The sequence below is a fragment of the Trachurus trachurus genome, assembly GCF_905171665.1.
Source record: "Trachurus trachurus genome assembly, chromosome: 23".
NCBI lineage: Eukaryota > Metazoa > Chordata > Actinopteri > Carangiformes > Carangidae > Trachurus > Trachurus trachurus.
In genome coordinates, this window is record NC_139912.1 from 18,356,706 (window position 1) to 18,379,049 (window position 22,344).

Genomic DNA, 22,344 nt, shown 5'->3' on the forward strand with positions numbered 1-22,344 from the left:
GCTTAAAATATAGACTTATTAAATTTTTTTCGAAACAGTTTCTCATGTCGGGGCTTCAATACAAGAGGGACATTACACACGAGCAGCATGGAGGTATTTGGATGTTTTTTGGTGTGTCTTTTTGGACGAAGAAAGTTGGTGTCCATTGACAACCATTATATGGACAAATACTGCTGCGCGGACCCCCCTGTAACTCAGAGAAGGAATGGAGGACTCTGAAAATTTTCACAGCTCTTAGTTGACATGAGGGTGAGTAGATAATGAGTGAAATTTGAATTTTGGGTGAACTATCCCTTTAACTTCTAATGTACACAGTACACTGGCCAAAAGCATCACAGATTATTATTTGAACCCAAATCCACTTAATGAAGTCAAGACACACGTTTTTCCAGCAGGTTAATATTTTTACCACGTTTTTGAACAAAACCACAGCAGCAATAAACTCAGTGTTACACAATAACACAGAGATCTCCAATCAAACGGTCCTCCACTGAGAATCAAGGAGATTATGTCACAGAGACAATACTTATACAAATAGATATTTTAAAAAATCACAGTCACACAATTGTCTGTTGAGGATAAAAAAGCACCATTGTTCTTTCTGACGGTTCTGGTCCCGGTCAGAGTGTCGGCTCTTTTTCCCCAGTAAGGTCCTGGGATGGAGCAGCTTTAGAAAAAGGGAAAGGGATTGTCCGGTGGATCCAGCTGCTCTGGTATTCTAGCCATTGAGAAGACGTCATCGGTCTGGAGGAAGGCGGTCGGCCCCAGGCGTTCCCACACGCACCTCTCACACAGCGGGCCGGAAGCCGAGGAACCGTGGGTCTGGACAAAAGACAAAGGAGACGGACGTGTCTTTAGTTTTTGATTGGGGATTTTGTGATGCAAACAGTATTTAGAGGTATATTGTGTACCGTCTTACATATTCCAACCGTCGGGCGGACATGATGAACGATGAGCCGGGCGTGATGCAGTTGGGACAGTTTGGGACCGAGCAGGGCAGCGGCTCGCCGGCCTTCATCAGGGTGTCGGGCATCTGGGACTTCAGGAAATACTCCTGGAGACAAGAGGTTGATGGTGTGGAGAACAGAGTTTAGATTACTGCACATAAAACATTCTGTTCACATTGTGTTGGAGACACAGGTTTTTGTGGGCGGAGGCTCTCAGATGTTCGAAACGCTCGGTCTCACATCAGATTCATTCATATTTCTTTTCCATCCACTTCAATTCAAATTCTTTGAAGCTACATTTATTGTATGTAAAAAATGTTTTTTTTGGAGATACAATGTCAAACCACTTCACCCATGTGGTTCTTACTTTGACAGACTCCATGAAATGAAGCCTTCCTCCTAAATATTTGGCCACATCATGCTTTCAAGGGGTGGCTCAACTTACCCCAGTCTCCCCTACAATGTTTACTAAACTGTAACTAGTTCCTAATGGTCCTGGAGAGATGAACACTATTAGTGGCCAAACTACACTGACACACAACAGATTTGTAATGCCTGGTGACTGTGTCAGTGAGCCAGGATGACTCCAGGATCATACAGAGACAGAATTGACTCTGGCGTCTCCACAGCAGGAGGACGGAGGACAGAGGCGTGAGAAAGCAGCCTCACAAACACACTTAGTGACTTGGGTAACAGCCATTATTCAGACAAACAATATTTTTAGTCATTTCTGGCTCCAGACTTTCAGACATGAGGACATGATGCTGCTCCTGTTACATTCAGACAGTAAACCGAACAGTGTTGTTGTTGTTTGTCTATTTTTTGTCCTGGGAGATCTCATACGACTGGTGGATCGATGGGTGAGAAAAATATATCAATGATCCTGATCATAGCTGAGGGAAGGAGATATTATCTCGTCTCCCTTAGCAAAGGAATACTGGAACTTTCTTGATTAAATCAATTAGCGAATGCCGTCCCACAATTCTTTGCTACAGCAACATTTGAAAGCCTTTAAAGTGGAGCTATTATGCTCACTCCAGGGGCTTTTAACGTGATATCGGACCCCAGTGGAGAACTAGTGAAAGTTTGGAATGATAAAAACTCTACAAGCTGCGTGTGCGCTCCTCCACTCTGGTTCTTTCCTGCTTGGCTCTGGAACACTTCTGGATTCAGCGCCAACCCGGTACAGTGGCCCTGAGGGCTCAAGACAAGGCTTGTAGTTCACTATTTTACAGTATATGTCCGATAACATGTTCTGCAGTCTTCTAGTGAGAAAATGCAAGCATGCAGTGCCAATGTTAGCTTTGGGGTTTATAGCTTCCTGCAGCTGGGAACACTTGGCGACTGTGTTTGACTGGGACTGGAACTAAAACAGCTGCATAGCACGGATATGTTACATTCAATTCCTCAATAAACAATTAACAATTCAACATCTTGTTCATCGTGGCACCCCACCCTGACGAGTCCATCTTTTAATGCCAACAGTCGTTTGTTCGTCCGTGCTTGGCGGCAACGGAGACGAGCCGAGTCCAAACAAGTCCTCGCCGGGTTTGGCTCCCGCTACCTGTGATTGACACAACGCATCTGCTCCCTGGTTGTCGCACATCTGCAGACAGCTGCAGGGCGCCCCGTGGGAAGATGGGGAATTATGAAGCAATGGGTGCAACCAGTCTAACAACACGCATCTAAGTCTCACGGTTTAGACTCAACGGCAGCTATGGACCTGCTCCAATTTGGATCAGACACAGCTTGACATTTTTCCCTGCCCCTGCTCATTATCTTTATTTTCTTTATTTTCTTTTATCTTTTATGAGTAAATCATCCAATCAGATGATAAAAAGCTGCACCACTTGTGTTGTACGGTAGTTTTACAAAGTGGCCCAGTGTCAGGACAGAACGAGTTCGAGTAGTTAGATGGTAGTGAGAGGTTGTCACACTGAACAGGAAATAAAACTATCACTGACTGTGCAGAATGTTCAAGCTGTTGGAGTCTTGTGCAAGACGTTTACCATTCCGTCATGCACCAATAATCTTCTGATGCTGATAATTCATGAGTGAGTGTTGGCTGATCCACAAACAAGTTACTGAGCACACGCACGGCACACAGAGCTTCTCTCAGATCACCGGGGGTCCAGAGGGTTTAATCTGGAAAAAATTATGTGGATTTTGCAATCTCTTGTTTACCATCCAGGATGACGTAATCCATCTCTCCTTTTGCCCCAGTTATTCAAAGCAAACTGGACTGGATCAGTCTGATCCAGATACAAACATTTAAGATGACCAAATCTGGATAATGAGTGCTAAACGAGACTGTGTCACAGTGATGGCTGCTAGGTCTGTTGTTTACAGACCTAGCAGCTGTAGCGTAACCCGCACAGGGTATGTACTGATTAGATAATGGGGTGTTAGTATTGTTTTCTATGCTGTTTTTTTTGTTTTTGTTTCTTAAATGTATTTTTAATTTCATTTGTGGAATGATCAAAAGTTGACTTTATTTACTTTATCACTGCAATGGTTTGAAAATCAGACACAAAATATGAATGAATAAATACATTTAAAAAAAATGTATGTATATCTACATTTTACAGGTTGTGTCCCCAGTCCTGCCAGTCTCAGAACAGGACCACTCCCTCTGTGTTGTGTGTGTAGGTGCCAATATTATAATAAGATTGGATCCAATCCATTATCTAAAAAACAATCAGAAGAGCCTGGTTTCTGTTAACTCTGAATTTTGTCTGCATTCTGGATCCGGAAATCACCAAATTAACTTGTAATACAATAGACGCAAAAGGTTAACTTAATGGCTTGGGGATTTTCTTGGAAATTATATTCCTTAAATTACAAAGTTTCACCGCATTTTATTAGCTTGGTGCTTTTATTTTGACGGAAAGGCCTGTCTCTCTCGTCCTTGATCCGGTTGCTTACCAAAACAGCGAGTCAACGGCCCGAGACTAATGAGGACCCAGCTGAAAATGACAGCCGATCAATCAGACCATCCCTAAACAAGAGTATGTGCTGAATGTGATGGCAAGCAGAGGCCTGTATGAAACAGCAGCAGCACTGAATCTAAGAGGCGATGTGTCCTACCCCGTCCATGGAGAGGATGTTGTGGATGTTCCTGGTGATGATAAGTGATTTCCTGGCACGCGTCACCGCTACATACAGCAGGTTCCACTCATCGTCAGGAATCCTCGCTGGCAACGGAAAAGGAAATTATCAGGATAGGAGTTCAAAAACGAATAATAAAATATCCTTTCCACAGAACATAGTGTAATAATAACATGCTGCTACAATAAATTAATATGGACGGCATCTGTGACTGATCTAATATATTCAGCTGAACTTTTGGACTGGAACCGAGCCATCAGTGCAGAGTTGGGAACAGAAGCAGCTTTGTCCATCTGCTGGAAACCTAAAGCTAAAATCTGCACAACAGAAAACAAACACTCACAGTATGTGAAGTCGGGATGGTGGCGCATCTCATGCCTGCAAGCAGGCACCTCAGAAAAGTCTTCGGTGACCATCACGGTGTCAAACTCCAGACCTTTGGCTTTGTGGACGGTTCCCACTATGAAATCTGGATCAGGAGGAAACGGCAGAACAACAAACCCCAGTCATAATCTAATCAAATCAAATCTACTTTCATTTGTATGGCACTTTTCATACATTGAGTAACAACACAAAGTGCCTCATAGAGGGTAAAAACAAAGAACACACTCACATACATATGCACGGATACGCAAATGCACACAAGACACACAAATTAGATAAAAGGTATAAAGGCTAAAAACTGAGGGACAAAAAATTGTAAAATAAAATAAGCCAAATAAATAATATGAAATAAAATAATCTAGAAAACTGACTAAAACAGTAATAGGGTAAAAAGTACAGTAAAGTAAATAATATAAAATAATCTAAAAACAGAGAGGTAAATGACAAGTTAAAATTAAAAACTATGTAGATAAAAGAACATAAGATAAAGATTAGAGCTAATAAAAAATAAGGGTAAGAGCATAAAGGGAATCAGAAATAATTAAATAAGTCAGTTAAAAGCCTGATTAAAAAGGTGGATCTTTGAGCCTCTTTTTTAAAAACATCAACAGTCTCTGCGGCCTGAGGTTCCCCGGCAGGCTGTTCCACAATCGGGGGCCATAATAACTGAAAGCCGCCTCCCCGTGTGTTTTAGATCTTACTTGTGGTATGCCAGCGCCGAGGGACCTCAGGGTCCGCGAGTGCTGATACAGCGCAAGTAGATCGGATAAATAAGAAGGCCTGAGACCGTTAAGACATTTAAAAAGAACCTTAAAACTGATCCTGAAGTGCACGGGGAGCCAATGCAGCGATTTAAAACTGGTGGAATGTGATCTCGCCCTCAGGTCCTCGTCAGCACTCTTGTGGCTGAATTTTGTATTAATAACAATAACAATAAGACTAATACCAATCATCACCATCAATACCCAGAACATGACTAACCCTCCTATAGTCATACCCTGACCCAACTGTGATTTCAGCTGACTTTATTTATAGCACTTTGAGAAAGAAATTTGGACAAGGAAGTGGGTTTTTCTTTCCCTCAGGGACAGTTCAGTCGCTTGACATCTCTGTCCAGCATTATGAGCTGGTATGGCTAACTGGGGGAGAGCAGAGAACTGTCTACTGCAGATATTAGTCCCAGGGGCCATGTGTACCTCATACAACCCCGCTTCAAAAAAACTGAACTATCCCTTTAATTCGGTGTCTTTCTATAAATGTATCATAAATATAAACATGGAGAGGTGTGTGAAGTCAAACCTGCTCTGGGCAGTTCGTTTTCAGCGCAGTCCTGCAGGCGTTTCACCAGCTCTGGGATTCGACTGTGGTATTTCTCCACGATGTTGAGTTTGCCCTGCAGCTCCAGGTCCTCGGTCTGCGTGGCGTACTGCCTCAGGGCCCAGAAGCCGTGTTCGGGTTTTTTGGCAAAGGAGCGGATGAGGGGGTCCTTAATGCCTGAAGGCGCCGAGCCCGTCTTCCCTGCCGCCTTCTTCAGCTGCCAGATGTCCATGATGCGATGCAGGCCGATGTTTTGCACCTCCTGGGGGACGAGAGGGGTTAGAACTCTGAGCTTTGGATTTGAGTTGGTTGTGTTTCAAAGTTTGCATAAAACTGATACGGAGTCTGTGAGTGTGACCGGCCGATCCAGGGCTGATGCCGACCATTTGTATGTTATTCCAGTCTTCTGTTTTTGAGTTATATTTTTTTGTAATATTTGGCAGTGTATTATAAATACAGTTAAACAAAAACTATTTCATCTCCATAAGAAACAATGGAAGGAGGAGATTTGGAGTCAATATGTGCAATGAGGCAAAGAGGATTACTACACAGAGGCATATTTAACATTAAATTTTGGGAGAGATCAGAGGTCCTTTGTTTGCATAGTTAAGATCTGATCTACTTTTTCACATAGAGCCAGGTAGGATAGCTTTTTTTCCCTTAATGAATGAAATCATCATTTTATATGGTTATCTTTGTCGATTAAAATTTGTTGGATGATCTTAAACATTTAAACGTAACAAATATGCAAGAAAGTAAGAAATCAGGAAGGGGGCAAATACTATTTCACAGCACTGTATGTCCCAGCCAGATTCACTGAAGACAGAAAACACTGTACCCTATATAACACTACAACTTACTACTATGGTTGTGTATATTTTAGGCAAATCCGCGTATTTCCTGAAATTGCATGAACTTATGGATACGTATTAATGGGAAGACTTTTTAGCCATCATTGAATGTTTGTTGTTTAGTCTGTTGTGGTCTGGGAACAATAATGTGCAAGACACTGAAATTAAGAAATCAATAAATCAATACACACAAAACATGTTACATGTTTCGCTGGTGTGTGTACTTTGGTTATGGAGCACATTGAGTTGCATCTGGCAGGAAATGTGTCATATAAATAAATATAGCACATTTTTTTTCTTCTTCTTCTTCTCTTGACTATATTTATGCTTGTGTTTATAAATATTGAGTGTTTCTGTGAAATGTGAAGCAAGACCGCAGAGCTAAAAGCTGAACTGTGTGAAAACAGCCATTCATGAAAGGACTGGCATGTGGACAGCTGTCTTTGGCCCCGGTCTCTGGTTCTCAGCCGTCCGACAGATCCCAGCATGTTTCAGTGTGTTTGGATTATTAAATAGCTCTTATTAAGACTTTTGTCTGTCCGTGTCTCTGCATTTGGGTTTTCCCTCCTGTTGCGTCAGACTGTCATCTCCCTGTCTTAGTGAATGAGTGAATTCATACGAACATGCCAGATTGCCCCTGAGGTCACAGAAGACTGAAACCTTTGTCACATCAGACAATGAGCTTGTTTCTCGCTTCACACAGATGGAATTCACCTGACCAGACGCCACGATGCAACACATTCCTACTTCTCATTAATTTAACGCACCCCTATGAAGTGTATCCTGCAGTGGGGGTTTGCATCGGTGAGCTCGACGGCGTTACTGAAGACGTTGAGGTTACACCTCGACAGGATGGCCGTCTTCCCACGACAAGGGCTCACACCGCTCCACACGTCCTTGACCACCTTGGCCGCCGTCTCGTCGCACACCGCACCTGCAGGATTGGTCACAGACACACAGACATGCTGACAAAACTGCCACAAACCATTCGATTTCATTTCTACAAAGACCAGTATTTACCCTTCTGTTTTCCACCAACAAGAATCTTCTCGACGCTCTTGCACACTTTGAGGATGGTGGCGCCCACGTAGGCGATCTCAGCACCGAACCGAAAGCTCTGGAATGACAGACGGGTTCATTTCTCTCGTTAACGCTCGGTGTTCACCCTCTGATGAGGAGATGCAGGTACGGGAATACCCAAATAAAGCACCATCATATGAACAAGTGTTATTGTTCTCAAGAAATACAGGTGAAACTGAGACGATGACCCCGTGGCGTGACATTTGAGACTGCTCTCTGAATGTTGTTGATGTTCTCGGGTAAATGCCATCATGAAGCGGTGCTATATATGTTCTGTGACACTCTCTGTACACTGTTTGACTGTTTCTTTGTCTCAGTGTCAACAGGAACCAGGTTGGAACATCACACCTAAGTCATCAGCACAGGAAGCCGCTGGCTGCACCTGACACCTGCAGCTGTTGTTCAGCTCCACTCTGGTGAATCTGCTCGTGTTAAGGTCGAGATGCATCACTTACCAGCACCTCGCACCCACTGGTCTATTTATAAAGATCGGCACAGTGGTGGGAAATTTCGCCAGAATCACCACAGACGCTGAGTTTCGCATCATTTCTAAACAGACTGGTCACTGAGGATGATGTGCTCAGTTTAAAAGCAGTAGATGGACTGCACTTCTACTCAAAGTGTTTTACACCACGAGCCAGACTCACACTGAGCCTCCAACATCAACACACTCACACACCGATGAGAAAAGCCATCAGAGGCAATGTAGGGCTTAGTAGAGACACTTTGATTTGTGTGTTACACTTTGACCAAACCAGACCTTTGGACATTTTTGCCTCTATAAGGTCACGTTTCCACATGGAGGTCGTTTCCATTACAGGATCATTCCAACTTTAAAGCAGAGATTTATTATAGACTGATCTGTTTATTTCAAACATCCCCTAGGGCCGCTGTAGGAACAGGGCACTGGACATTGTCAAGGACCCTTCACACCCTCTCCTCTAACTGCTGCAATCAGATGGGTATGGGGGGGGGGGGGGGGGGTTGTTATGTTTTCAATTTTGTGGTTTTTATTACAGGGATGCAAACGGGTCAGGACCAAAAAATTACATTACAATATCATGGAAATGTCAATTTCCAGTAGTTCAACCCCAACCAAGTATTGAGTGCATATAGATGGACATAGTTTTCAGAAGGCCAACATTTCTATATTAAAAATGCTTTAAAAAAAAAATCCTTTGCAATGTTTCAATTTTGGAGATACTGAATTTTAGGTCTTCACTGAATGTTAGTCATAATTATTACTATTAAAATAAACGGAATAAATAAAGACATGGGATGTTTCATTCAGTGTGTAATGGACATATATAATGTGTTAGTTTCACTTTAATTGAACATATTCTACATCGCGGAGGCGACGTCTTTCCACTTAGGGCTTCCTTCACCTCTGAAACGGGGCAGAGCTCCGTGGGAAACACCTGCCTGACACAGCAACGTAGGGAACCGTGCATGTCCGCGGCGCACAATTCCACGGACATGCACGGGGGGAAAAACGGCGTCGCCGTCGCACCGAATGCACGCGGTCATAAAAAAGGGAGTTTCGCTTTTCGGCGCGCTGTTTGCATCCCTGTTATTAGATTCCTAGAAGAAAGGCACTCTCATTCTGTCCCATAGGTGGCTCTTCACATCTTCACACAAAAACGTAAGAGCAAATTTACAAAAAAGGCGTCATGTGTTGGGATCCTAATGGTTACTTTCTCAGCTGAAAAATTATAAAAACTTAATTAAGTGACATATTAACAGCACTACAGAGGGAATAAGCAGCTTTTAGCCATGCAGGATATTCTGTGCATGCTGCGCATTGATGATGCAACGACACAGTGACGACTCTCGACCAAGTACTAGTTTATCTCTTTTGGAACCTTGGCCGAATTCAACTTGGGGATGTATTTTCCTAACATTTTAGCTCTAAAAGAAGGAATCTGAAGATTTTCAGTTTAATTGCTCCTGTTTTGCGGTAGTTGTGTCTGTCCCCACATCGCCACAGCAGCGATGAATGGGAGCGGATTGAAGTTCCGCTGCTTAGGCTGTTTACATCCCTCAAAGCTGCAATCTTTTAAAACAAACTTCTCGGTGCATGTTTGAGTAGCCATCTGACGCTGTCTGTGGAAAAAAATTCTTTACTTCAAGCAAGTCAAGAGTTGATATTCCTGTGTTTATAACAACCGACTGCACTTAAACACACAGAGTGCGTCAACTTGGGTCTCGCGCGAGACTTTGAATTAGATCTAGTTTTACAAACATGTCGGCTTGCTTGAAGTAAATAAACTTCTCGGTGACATGTAGCCATCTGACACTGTCTATGGAAAGAAATTGCGGTTTTTGAGGGATGTAAACAGCCTAAGCAGCAGAACTTCAATCCGCTTCATTCATCGCTGCCGTGGCGATGCGGGGACAGACACAACTACCGCAAAACAGGAGCAATTAAACTGAAAATCTTCAGGTTCCTTCTTTAAGACCTAAAATGTTAGGAAAATACAGCCCCAAGTTGAATTTGCCCGGAATTGTCCTTTAAATTGCCTCTGACGGCTGTTCCCATCGGTGTGTGTGGATGTTGGAGGCTCTGTGTGGTGAGCCTGGCTTGTGGTGTAAAACACTTTCAGCAGGCGGCCTCCTGTGACAGCGTTTCCTGACCTGGCTCCTCTGTGTTCAGCCACATGTTTTTATGTTTTTAAGATCAATTGTGTGTGTGTGTGTGTGTGTGTGTGTGTGTGTGTGTGTGTGTGTGTGTGTGTGTGTGTGTGTGTGTGTGTGTGTGTGTGTGTGTGTGTGTGTGTGTGTGTGTTGGGGCCTTGGGTGGGGTAGGGCGGGATGGAGGTTGTTTTTAAAACATGTAAAGCAAAGAATATTGACAGTGAGACAGAGGAGAATGATGATATGCAACAAAGAGGTCGGACTGATGATATTAAACAGTCATAATGTCAGAGACCAGAGCAGGAAACATGGAACTACATCACAGATTCACCTCCTCTATGTGTGTGTTTGTGTGTATGTACTGTACTGTACCTGTGTCAGGTAATAGATGTGTGTGTGGTCCACTATTTGCAGGGCGTTGACCGCTCCTTTGAATGTGTAGATCTGCTGATGAGGATCTCCCACCAGGATTTTCCCGCAGCTCTGAGACAGCATCACGTCCATGATGGCTGAGACGGAGCAGAGGAACAGGACGCTATCATCACCCTGACAAAGCTCATGAAAAAAAAACGCTTCTTTTTTTTTTTTGCAGTTTCTGGGTGAGTACCTGGAGTGCAGTCCTGGGCCTCGTCGATGAAGATGGCATCATACTTGTCTGACAGACAGGGTTTGGGGTTTTGCAGCTGCCATAGCTTAAGGTAACCTGTCAACACAAAGCTCCAGTGACCTCCTGTTCATCACTCCTTGTCATGTTATGAACAGGATAATTTACTTTGCTCATTTACAGCCAGCTTACCGTCATGGATCATGTGGTAAGCGTTTTCTTTTGTCTCGTTGAAATCCTTCATTTTGCTCCAGATCACCTTGGCATCGTGGACAACCAGCTGGGATTTCACATAATAAACATCAAGTTAAATCATGTAAAATGTTAAATTAATTCATCAAACTAAAAAAAACACTGTTCCAGCTAAGGGTGACCTCGAATAGTCGACTATCCGATGATTCGATTCGGAGACGTCTGATTCGACTATCGACCTCATTGTCGAATCGTCGCAAAATATGGTTATGAAAAAAAGATTGTTCTTTATATCGATTTTTTTATAATATCTCTCTCTCACACACACACATTTACAATTTACAAGTTACATTTACAATATTAAACTGCGGGATGTGTTCTGTCTATCGATCGTGCAGTCTACACACACAAAAACAAAACAAAACAAAAAGCAGCGCCGTCCGTGGTGCTGTGACACTCAACCCCTGAACCGTCTACACATGCACCAATCACGGCCACACAACGATGGGACTTCACGTTTTCATTCTCCATACATAGGCCTACTCATTCATTCACAGCACAATCTCGTACTCTTGACTGTTTTTCATTCAGTTGTTTTAACTCTTTTCTCCGGGGCGGAAAAAGACTCAAATGAGATCATGAATTAATTAATTAATTCAACTATGAAAATCTAGTCGAGGACACCCCTAGAGCCAGCTGTGTGCAGTCACACCTGTTTTTCGTCTCCACTTATTACTGTCCTGGTGGTTTTAGTACTGCCGTGGCTGTCGGGGACGTGCATGGTGGTGATGGTCGGGTCTGTTGAAGCCATGAAGGTGTTGAGTGTTGTGGCCAACACCTTGGCCTTGACGAAGCCACCTCGGCCTTTGGGTAGGACAGAGTTGAGAGTGTATGCCTTCAGATTAGAGGACAGCTTCCCACGAGCTTGGTACCTGCATCAGAGGGGTGATACATACCCAAGATAAGACATAAGTCGCTCAGGATGTGAATCTCTAGACACAACAACAACACTCTCTTTCGTCACCTGTTCAACAGGTTTAATGTGTTAATGTGTTAATGTGTGTGTGTGTCCTCAGTTCCGCCCTACATTTAACCCACCGGGGTCTATGATCACGCCGGTGTCAGATCAGATCACATGATGTCTTCAAAGTGCAGTGCAGTTTTGAAACTCTCTCCCAAGTTTTTATTTGACTTTGACAGACTATGTCAAACTGGAGATATGGTAGTTTTAATTTGATAGTACAAATTAATTTCCCTTAATGAATAAAGTTCATTCTATTCTTTCCATTCTATTTATCCGGTGGGTGGGATGGGCAAGGCAAGCTTTGTATTTTGTTCCGTATATTCAGGAAAACGCGAATCAGCTGATAAATATATCAGAGACATCTGACGTGGGTTAGGTGGGTATATTTTTTCAATTTGGATTTGATGATTTCTGTGTATTTTGGGGCTGAATGTGTTAATGGGTTTAAGTAAAAAATAATAATTATCACTTCATATAGATAAAGTTGTGCTGGAAGAAAAGATACCAAGCATGGGCATGTTAAACATTTTTATGGTGTATAATGCATCCAAAAACAAAATAGGCTGAGACCCCCAAAGCTTAAAGAACAAAACTACCAACTAAAGCTAATGATAAATATCTATATACCCATCATATGTCTCATGTGACATGGGAATAGCATTGATGGTTTTGACTGAACCATATGAGTATTCGCTCCATCTGCTGCAATGTACAGCAGGGAAAATAAGTATTGAATGCTTCAATATTTTTCTCACTAAATATATTTCTGATGGGGCTGTTGACATGAGGTTTGAACTAGATTTCAGTAAGAACCTAAGTAATCCACACATAGAAAGAAATCAAAACATACAGTATATGCCCATATATTAAATTATGTGTAATAAAGTGAAATGACACAGAGAATAAGTATTGAACACTTGGAGAAAAAAAAGCAGGTGCAGAAAGGAGTGAAAAAAACATAATTTCACTGTAAAGCAGCCACAAACAGGTGCTGCTGTAAGATTTCTGAGTCAAGACAAAGCTCAGAAGAGAGAGCAAAGAGCAAATGTTGACTTGACAGTGACTGGAAGCGTCTGGGGTCAAACTCATTCTCACCTGCGCCCAATTTCTCTGAAGGCCAGAGAGTGGACCGTTTTGCAGTCGACGTTGTTCGGGAAGCGGCGCGTGGCCTCACAGGCCACCGAGCGGTTGAAGGCCACGTAGAGGAAGCGGAGGTGAGGCCGCTGCTCGGCGTACTTCACCAACGTAGTCGTCTTCCCTGTACCTGTGACAGGAGGCGACAACTCTGTGAGACCAGTTCATATCACATCGACAGCACTGGCACTGGTAGGAAATCATTATTAAGCTTTCATTTGCAATTTGAAGACTTTTAGGTTGTGTTACCTGGAATTAAACCATGCACCTGTACCTTTCTGACTCAACACAGCCCATAAACACTCAGGACAAAGTGAGGGAAGTAAAAGGACATCCATGAATTGTGTGTGTAGAGTCACAGTATGTACAAATGTGAGAAACAAATTGTATTTACAAAATTGTATTTACAAATCAAATTGTATTTTGATTTGTAAGTAGCCATGCAGTTCAAGGATACCTGTTACTACCTGCTAAAAACATGAGGATGTAAAATTATGGGCTGGATTATGGATGATGAGGCTGAAGGGGAAAGAGCGCCTCCTGGTGACAGTTCACATGTTGTACAGTTAAACTATGAGTGACCAGGGCTCATGTTTTCAAAAGCAAACTCAAGACTTATCTTTTTAGCTGAATTGAATTTCTTATCATTTTTATTTGTAGCTGCATTTACTTACATATTTTTCACTAATTTATTGTTACATCACTTACACATTATTATTGTTTTATTTAAATTTAGTTTATTTTATTTTAAGGATTAGTTTTTACTGCCTCCTGTGTTTCCTCATTACAAAGTAACGATACTGTTCCTGAGTCGTCTCTAGTTTTTAACAACTACTTACACATGACACATTTTCTTAATGGTGTACTGTATGTCTTTGTGTATAGCTTTTTGTGCTACAACTTCCCCTGTATGAAAAGTGCTATTCAAATAAAGTTTGTTTCAATAATGTTTGTAAAGCTCTGTGTCTCTTATGTGTTAACCAGCTACAGTGGCACACAGTGTGGACAGGGTTAACCCTACTCTACATTCTTCAACAACATAATGTATAGTGTTGTGTATTTAGACTTCCCACGACTCAGAAGAAACACTGGGTGATTTCCTGCATGATATCCTAGAACTTAGAAAGTGAGAAAAGTCTAGATTGTATCCTCTGTAATCCTGTTAACTTCAAATGTGTTTTCATCCATAAACACAACGTTCCCAACTGCAGCCCCTCTGGTCACCGTACCTGCAAAAGCTATGATCTTGACCACGTGGTGTTTCTGGATGTCGTGGCTGAGGATATGCTGCTGCTCGCCTGTGAGCTGGATCTGAGGATGCCTAGTAGAAACAGGACATACACACATGCATCATTTCATGTTATATGGTTATATTAAAGGGAAACGACTGTATGTAAGTCCAGTCATTGTTTTGGTCTTTTTTTTTTCTCTATGGAGCTCCCCTGCTAGTATCAGAGTTTATATTTTCACTGTCGTAAAAACTCACCACTTACTCTCCTCCCTCTCCACTGTAGTGTTTCCCATACACAAATAAATTACGTCTGCCACGAATAGATTTTTCGGCTTTTGGCTCGACCAACGCAATATCGTTCCGTTGATTCATCTCCACATAGCGCTCTTTCTCCATTATTGGCGTTCACACACACACAGAAGCACACATGCATGACAGCGTGGTCCGATCGCAGCTTGCAGCTCTGCTCCGCCGTTCTAAAAACAGCCTGCACCAACAATTAAAGGTAACGAACCAATTCCTAAAACTATAGGGATTATGGCAATGGGCCAATTTGCCAAAATGTTGAACTATCCCTTTAACTTAGAAGGTGAACCCAGAAATCCTGTGGTGAACTGTAGTCAACTTGGTTTACCCTTGGTTCGGAATAAAACCACAAAACAATACAGAAGAATTGAGAACACAGAAGAACAGACGTATCATGGAGCTCACCCGCTCTGACCGGGGTTGACAGGAAAGGGGCCGTTCTCCATCAGGTGAAGTACGTAGTAGATGTTGTAATATGACCTAGGGAGGCAGAACAGAGCAACCAGCTGAAGAGATCCATGAGGTGAGGTGAACGGTGTGTGAGTCGAAACGCCGACACTGTGGGTCTTACCTGTGATTGATCTTGACGTGTCTCCTCTGGAAAGCCAGCAGCACCATGGCCATGTGGCTGAGGTATTCTGTGATGGCTGTGTGCGACAAGCAGCTGCTGAGCAGAGACACCAAGGCCTGCACGTCACCAACGCTCTCACCGAGGATCAGTATGACGGCCATGACCGCATACGGGTTGGGACCCTGGAGAGTGGACACACGTGATGTAAATGTTTATGTTCATTGCATATGTTCATATTACAATTAAATTTAACTCATCAGTTGTCATTCACACACTCACACCTCTCTATTTTATTGCAGTGATTACCAATAGAAGTTTGTTTTGATTGATTTTTCTTTTCTTCCCCCTATTTTTTCTTTGGGAAATATAGGGATGTGGGTTAAAAAAAACAAAAAAAACTGTACGGGTCACTCCATCACTGATTTTGCATCAGGATGGACATTTTTGTTGTTGTCTTTTTGTTCTACTTCATTGGAAATAAAAATACATAAAAAAAAAGAAAGATCAAAAAAGAAAAGAAAAGAAAAAGAAAGATCAAAACCAATGTGATGACTTAGGGCAGTATTTCAGTGTCATTCTGCGTCATGTTATTATTTTGTATGTATATATTTTTAATCCGATGGCAAACTTGAAAACATCATGCAATCAATATTTAAAATGCTACACTGCTCCACTCTTTTAAGTTCGTTTTGCCGCTCATTGTCATATGTTCCGGGCTTGTTCACATATTCTCTTTCATTGGAATATCTTTAATATTTACTTTATAATACATTCATGCAAAATATAAAATAATGTAAAAAAAACAAAAAGAAGAAGTTTGTTTTGTTTGTACCTCAATGCCAAGGTTATGGCGCTTCTGAACGTCAGGGATGCGTAGTCTAATGGAGGCCTCGGCTTGGGGAAAAAGACGATGCTTCTTGACACAGTTAAGGACGTCCCCCGGCCACACCCGCTCTCCAATTTTGTGCTGTGCCATCAAACTGACAAAAACACACAAACACAACAGGATGAGCATCACAGCTGAAATTCATTGACAAACATTTAGAATCAGAAATGGACGCATACCAGGCAGTTGTACAACTTGGTTATACAGCTAAGAGGAATTTGCTTTGGTGATTGGTGACGTGCAAGGTGTATGGCAAATAGTAGCACAAATAAAATAGAAAACATATACAGTGTAGGCCCATTAGTGTGGGGGTGGCAGAGTAGGTGATGGTTCATGTTGATGAGTCCAGCAGCAGTGGGGAAGAAAGCCCCAACCTTAAAGGGACAACGAGGAGTTTTGGAAAAGCGAAGCGTTTTCACACTACATTTATGAGCCTCCGCGCGCACCGTACATTTCTTTGACCGGGCGCAAGACGGACTCATGTTTTCATTCATCAATAATTAAAGTCAGAGGTTCAAAGAGGTTCACATACCACCGTAGTTCCGACCATAAACGGCGATGCGGCTGCGTTATTCTCATGATTCGCAACGAAGGAAACGCTGGTCGGCTCGACCAGCATTTCCGCCACCACTAATAATAACAAAATAACGATAGAGACAGAACGATATATTTATCGAAAATGGGCCCATTAACAAGTGTGGGTAGCGGAGATTCATCCACATTAACGTGAGACTTTTTTATAACCGAATAGAAACTCCTCGTTGTCCCTTTAACTGCCTGCCTCAGAGACCTGCAGGTGTAAAGCTCCTCAACCTGTTGGCTCTGTGGGCGAGCTGCAGGGGGTCCAGTAGGGGGTCTGGAATGTCCTTGATGTGTGCCAGAACCAGGTGTTCAAAGGACATCAGCGCTACAGAGGTCAGGGTGACAGACCTGTGGTTGTAAAGCTGCGTTCACACCGGACCTTTTGTTTTTCGAACGAGCGACGAGTTCACATGTTAAGTCAATGCAAACGAGCGATTGAGCGTTTTATCGCCCAGGCGAAAAAACGCTGGGGCTCGGAGCGACAGCGACGGAGCGTCGGAGCGTTTTTTCGCTCAAGTCGCTCGAGATGAGAAATCCCAACTCTCCGGCCATCAGTCGCTCATCGCTCAGCGCTGATTGGCTGCCGTAATGCCGGTGGTGCCGGTGTAAACAGAGACACATGGCAGTGGGCATAATGTCATCAAAGCGAAAATGCGAGTCTGTGGCTCTGTGCCAAATTGACGAGCGTCTGCAGCTGAGCGACGGAGCGTTTTTTTGTGGCTGTACACTGAACTTTGCACGTTAGTGAGTTTTACTCCGTCTTCCTGTGCGATATTTCACAATAAAAGCTCAATTAAGAAATGAATGTCCACTGAAACACTAGGGAGGGGCTCATGATTGAAGGACAAACAAGAGTGAATCAAAACCATCAGAATATGACAAATTTCTCACTAAAACATATAGGATTGGGGGAAAATGCCTTGCAATTACACAAGTACCACTACAGGTCCGAGAGCCCCTGGTTGAGAAACACACTGGTGTATGGTTTAACCTTTAGACTTACCTGGACCTCAAATTCATTTATTTGTTCAGTGTTTAGTATTTGTCTTATTTGCCTTGTTCAGTCCATGCACTCAAATGTGAGAATCATCTACAAATAAAGAGTATGTGATTAAAAAAAAGGTGCAGTATGACTCTTCTTTGTCAAACAGAAGTTCTAAGTATCCCCAGACTAAGGACATGCAGACTTACAGGACAAGGAGTCTGATGCTCTGGTGTTTAGATGATTCTATGATCCTGCTGTTCTTCAGGACGTAGAAGACCTCTAGCATTGTGTCCTTCTCTTTCAGCATGTAGCGGTAATATTGTTTCTTGAAGGGGACAAACTATAATGGGAAATAGGAAACACAAGTGCAGACTTTGGTGAGCTTTACGGTTAGAGCTGTGCAGACCACAATTGGCTAAACTATAACATCAGCAAAAGAATAGAAACTCTTAAAAGAGACAACAGCATAAACACATGCATGTGCAAACTCATTTATGCAGTAAGTAGCCACCTGCCCTGCTTATTATGCTTTTATTAAAATAGTCTTTCTTTATACTTAAAGGGATAGTTCAACATTTTGGCAAATTGGCCCATTGCCATAATCCCTATAGTTTTAGGAGTAGGTTTGTTATCTTTAATTGTCGGTGCAAGCTATTTTCACCACGCTATGAGATAATAACGGAACTCCGATCTAAAAAATAGCTTGCACCGACACTGGTAACGAACCTACTCCTAAAACTATAGGGATTGTGGCAATGGGCCAATTTGCCAAAATGTTTAACTATCCCTTCAATAAGTACTTTCATATGACTCAGCTGGACGTCTGACCTTGCTGTCTTGGATAATGTTTTTCCAGCGATGACAGACCCGGATGGCGCTGCGGTAGAGGTCCTGGGCGGGGAGGAGGCTCAGCACCACCCTCAGCACCTCCTCAGGGAGGTTCTCCATGCAGCCCTGCGGCTGCAGCAGGACCCTGCTGCTGCCCAGGAGGCCGTAGTGGGCGTCAGGGAGGGGCTCCGACCAGTCCTCTCCTTTGCTGGCATCGCAGCAGTTAAAGTCGTCATCGAGTCCAAACATTTCCGCCGTCATGCCTTCTAAATAATCCACCTCCTCCGCCTGAGGCGCTGCCATGGCGCCAGCAGCCAACAGGCTGTGGTCGTCGTCCCACTCCTTCTCCTTCTCCTCCACCTCCGGCTCCGGCGTCATGGCGGCAGCCAGCATTGTAGCATCATCAACTTCAACATCATCTTCCTCCTTACAGGAAGTCTCTGCTGGCTTCACTGCAACCAGATGCATGGCCTCCTCCTCCTCCTCCTCATCCTCCGTTGGCGCCAGTGGGACAGCTAACAGAAGGACAAAGATTCAGTGACTGACATGCACAGCATTACTATACATTATATTTACTGTTTGTTTTTTACTACTATTGCTAGGCTATCTGCTATTTATCATCTATTTCTCTGCTGTTGTCTGCTGCTGCAACCCTGTACATTTCCCCACTGTGGGGCAAACTAAGGATTTTCTTGTCTAATCTTATGGGTCAGTGACAAATAAGTGTTGGCAAGATGCATAATTTAGAAATATCTTTAAAAATTGTCTTAAAATCATGCATCAGATGTGTTAACATTTACATTTTGTATTCATGTTGGTTTTATGTCATTGAAATGAAATTTGAGCCATTTTTAACCAAAGTCAGACTGAAAGCTGTGAAAAAGGCAAATGGTGTAAGCACAAAAGAATGATAAATATTAAATATTTTATCCACCTACAGTGAATTTAGGTGAACTTTTAAAAAAAATAGATACTTTATTCTGAAAACATCAAATTAAAATAGATTTTCAGATATTTTTTGCTGTATTTCTATATTCAAATTGAATTAATTTGGTAACACTGAGCAGGACTTATCCTAAAAACACCACTTTTATTCTAAATAATGTGACAAATTATGTCAAATTTGTTAAGAAACAGTGTTGCATTGTATTGGGTTGCATCATGTCACTGACCCATATAAAAACAACAACAAAAACAACTTGGAAGCTGACAGTTTAAAGCACATTACCCCGCTTCCGTCTCTTGGTGGGGTATAGCCCTCTGTTGGGGTCCCGGTTCCCTCGGCCGGGGTTAAAGGTGTGGGGCTGTGTGAGGGAATTAACGCCCTCTGCACTCAACTCACTACATTCCTGAGCATTCACATGTCTCCTCTTGGCCTTGCCTTAAAAAACACCACAACACAAAGTCATGTCAGCACAACTACTGTATTTAGTACTAAATGGTTCCTGGGTGGGAGTATGCTTCCTACAACAGTATGCTAACTCTTCAGGCCATTAAAGAATGGGGTTAAACCAACATGCTAGTAGTGTAACAAGCACCAACCAGGCCTAATAATAAATGTAGCACCATACAGTGCCTTGCAAAAGTATTCATACTATTCATTCATTCATTCTTGAACTTTTCCACATTTTGTTACGTTACAACCACTACCTTAAATGTATTTAATTGGGATTTTATGTGATAGACCAACCCAAACTAGAGCATAATTGTCAAGTGGAAGGAAAGTGATGCATGGTGTTTAATATTTTTACAAATCAAAGATCAAAGTTGAACTTTTTGGCCGACATGCAAAACTCTATGTGTGGCAGAAACCTAACACTGCATCCCAGAGAGAAACATGGTGGTGGCAGCATCATTTCTTCAGCAGGGACAGGGAAGCTGCTCAGAGTTAATGGAAGATGGATGGAGCTAGATACAGGACAGTTCTGGAGGAAAAGACTTGACACTGGGACGGAGGTCCAGCTTCCAGCAGGACGACCAGATTTTTATACAATGTATTTTACTTGTATTGTACTTTCCTTCCACTTCACTGTGGTTGTAACGTGACAAAATGTGGAAATCTTCAAAGGGTATGAATATTTTTGAGGGCACTGTCGACTGTGTGGTGATGCTCGTCATTTTTCTCTAGAAAAACGCCTAAAAAGCAACTTTACCGTTCACCAGCCCAGGTTTAAATGTATGTCCGACACAGTTCCCTGGATACTGTTTATTAGGTGGAGTTTAAAAGTACATAACCTATCTACCATTGAGTTGAAGGGAGCAACATAACTTGTTGCTTAATGAATTTACTCACTTTTCACGGCCACTTCCATTGTCCTGCACCTTTCAGTCTGTAATGTAAGTACATTGTTATTCACGACAAAGTGGCAGAGCAGCAGGAATGGCGTCGTCTTGTTGTTGTAGTTAGTGTTGCTAGAATGGAGCAGTTAGCGCTGTGGCTACATGTCAACTAACTAAATGTAAACTACCACTTCTCCTCTCTGTCAGTCTGACCACACACACAAACTCAGAGGAGCCGGTGCCTCTGTCTCTGTCTCTGACTTGTTCATGCACATTTGTAGAGAAAAAACCAAAACACACGGAGCATCATACGGACCTTGGCGTGAGGTGAGTCGTCGCTGAAGTGGTTTTGAAATTGTTGTTTGTGTTGGTGAGGAAGTCACTCGTTTGACCAAGGAGTTTAAAGGAACAGTATCGCCCCCTAGCGGCCTGGAGTGTCAAGCCTCACATCATGTAATGTAGTAGGGTAGGCTACATGATGTATAAAATCATCTATGTTGTGTACATAGATGATTTTATATATATTATATTTAATTTTCTTGAGCATTTAATTCATACATATTATATTTATTTTAGGTGAGAGAGAAACTACTTTCGTCAATTCTTCTGTATGTCCAATACATATAGAGAATTGACAATTAAAATCATTGAATCTTTATATAATGCTTGAAAAACTTCAGTAGGAAATTGTGGAATTCGTAATATGATCTTTAAGAAAGAAAGAAAGAAAGAAAGAAAGAAAGAAAGAAAGACTTACTGGGTTATTAGTAATATGTCATGTTTATTGTTATTTTTTATCATGCTTAAATTGTTTTTGTGGCTTACAAATTGCATACAACATTGTAACCATATTGTACAATATGTTGTGCGTGTCACCGCGTGTCTCCTTCACATTCTCTTGGAACTTAGGCCTATATATTTGCTTGTTATTACCTGACTGAAGAACTACAAAACTTCTCAAATGTACATGCACTTTATTATTTCTGTGCAAGTGGCTACAGTCTCTTGGCCTGAGTGCTTTCCTGGGAATTCACTCAATCTGCTGTCGTCTGTAGGTCACCATCACTGAATTATATGAGCCATTCAATATAATTAGAAAATATCTATCTGTCTATCTGATGCAACCTTAGATAAAGATCAGGAAGTAGATTCTTTACCGCAGAGACCACGGTCTATGTCTAAAGGTATAGAAATAAAGATTCATGTGGACATTAATGTTTGCTGTGTAGAAAAATAAATGTGAAAATGGTGCTTTAATTATTGTTTTTATGGCTATTTCGGCTGCTGATGTACCATATCCTACAGTTTTAGTCAGTTAGCTGGTTGTTACAAAAATGTTTATATAAAAATGTAGATTTGAATACTCAAGAAAGAATCTGTCACTCTCACATAATGAAGTT

At 42.2% G+C, this 22,344-nt stretch overlaps 2 protein-coding genes across 3 annotated transcripts in view; one reads left to right on the plus strand and one right to left on the minus strand.

Moving 5' to 3' along the window:
• Positions 1 to 22,344, plus strand: part of il15ra (interleukin 15 receptor subunit alpha) — a 231,206-nt gene that overhangs the window by 28,474 nt on the left and 180,388 nt on the right. The window lies entirely within an intron of this gene.
• fbxo18 (F-box DNA helicase 1) lies at positions 519 to 21,316 on the minus strand. Of its 2 annotated transcripts, XM_083999643.1 has the most exons (21): positions 21,261 to 21,316; positions 20,958 to 20,994; positions 19,893 to 20,045; positions 18,665 to 19,179; positions 18,043 to 18,176; positions 16,216 to 16,363; positions 15,384 to 15,565; positions 15,218 to 15,292; positions 14,505 to 14,596; positions 13,237 to 13,405; positions 11,830 to 12,049; positions 11,118 to 11,205; positions 10,929 to 11,024; positions 10,694 to 10,830; positions 7,628 to 7,724; positions 7,375 to 7,541; positions 5,739 to 6,018; positions 4,399 to 4,524; positions 4,035 to 4,141; positions 920 to 1,054; positions 519 to 822 (listed from the first exon to the last, which is right to left on the minus strand). In XM_083999643.1, the coding sequence occupies exons 2-21, from the start codon at positions 20,974 to 20,976 to the stop codon at positions 670 to 672; spliced, it is 3,093 nt and encodes a 1,030-aa protein (XP_083855769.1). In that variant the 5' UTR covers positions 20,977 to 20,994; positions 21,261 to 21,316; the 3' UTR covers positions 519 to 669. The 2 variants fall into 2 exon arrangements, with proteins under 2 accessions (XP_083855769.1, XP_083855770.1); XM_083999644.1 differs by lacking the exon at positions 21,261 to 21,316 and having other exon boundaries at positions 19,893 to 19,968; positions 20,958 to 20,996.

Excerpts from the sequence above, each read along its gene's own strand:
- fbxo18 (XM_083999643.1), bottom strand. Across the intron at positions 15,293-15,383 it reads CACGTCAAGATCAATCACAG|GTCATATTACAACATCTACT; the intron begins GTAAGACCCACA and ends CTGCCTCCCTAG. Across the intron at positions 6,019-7,374 it reads GCAGGATACACTTCATAGGG|GAGGTGCAAAACATCGGCCT; the intron begins GTGCGTTAAATT and ends CTCGTCCCCCAG.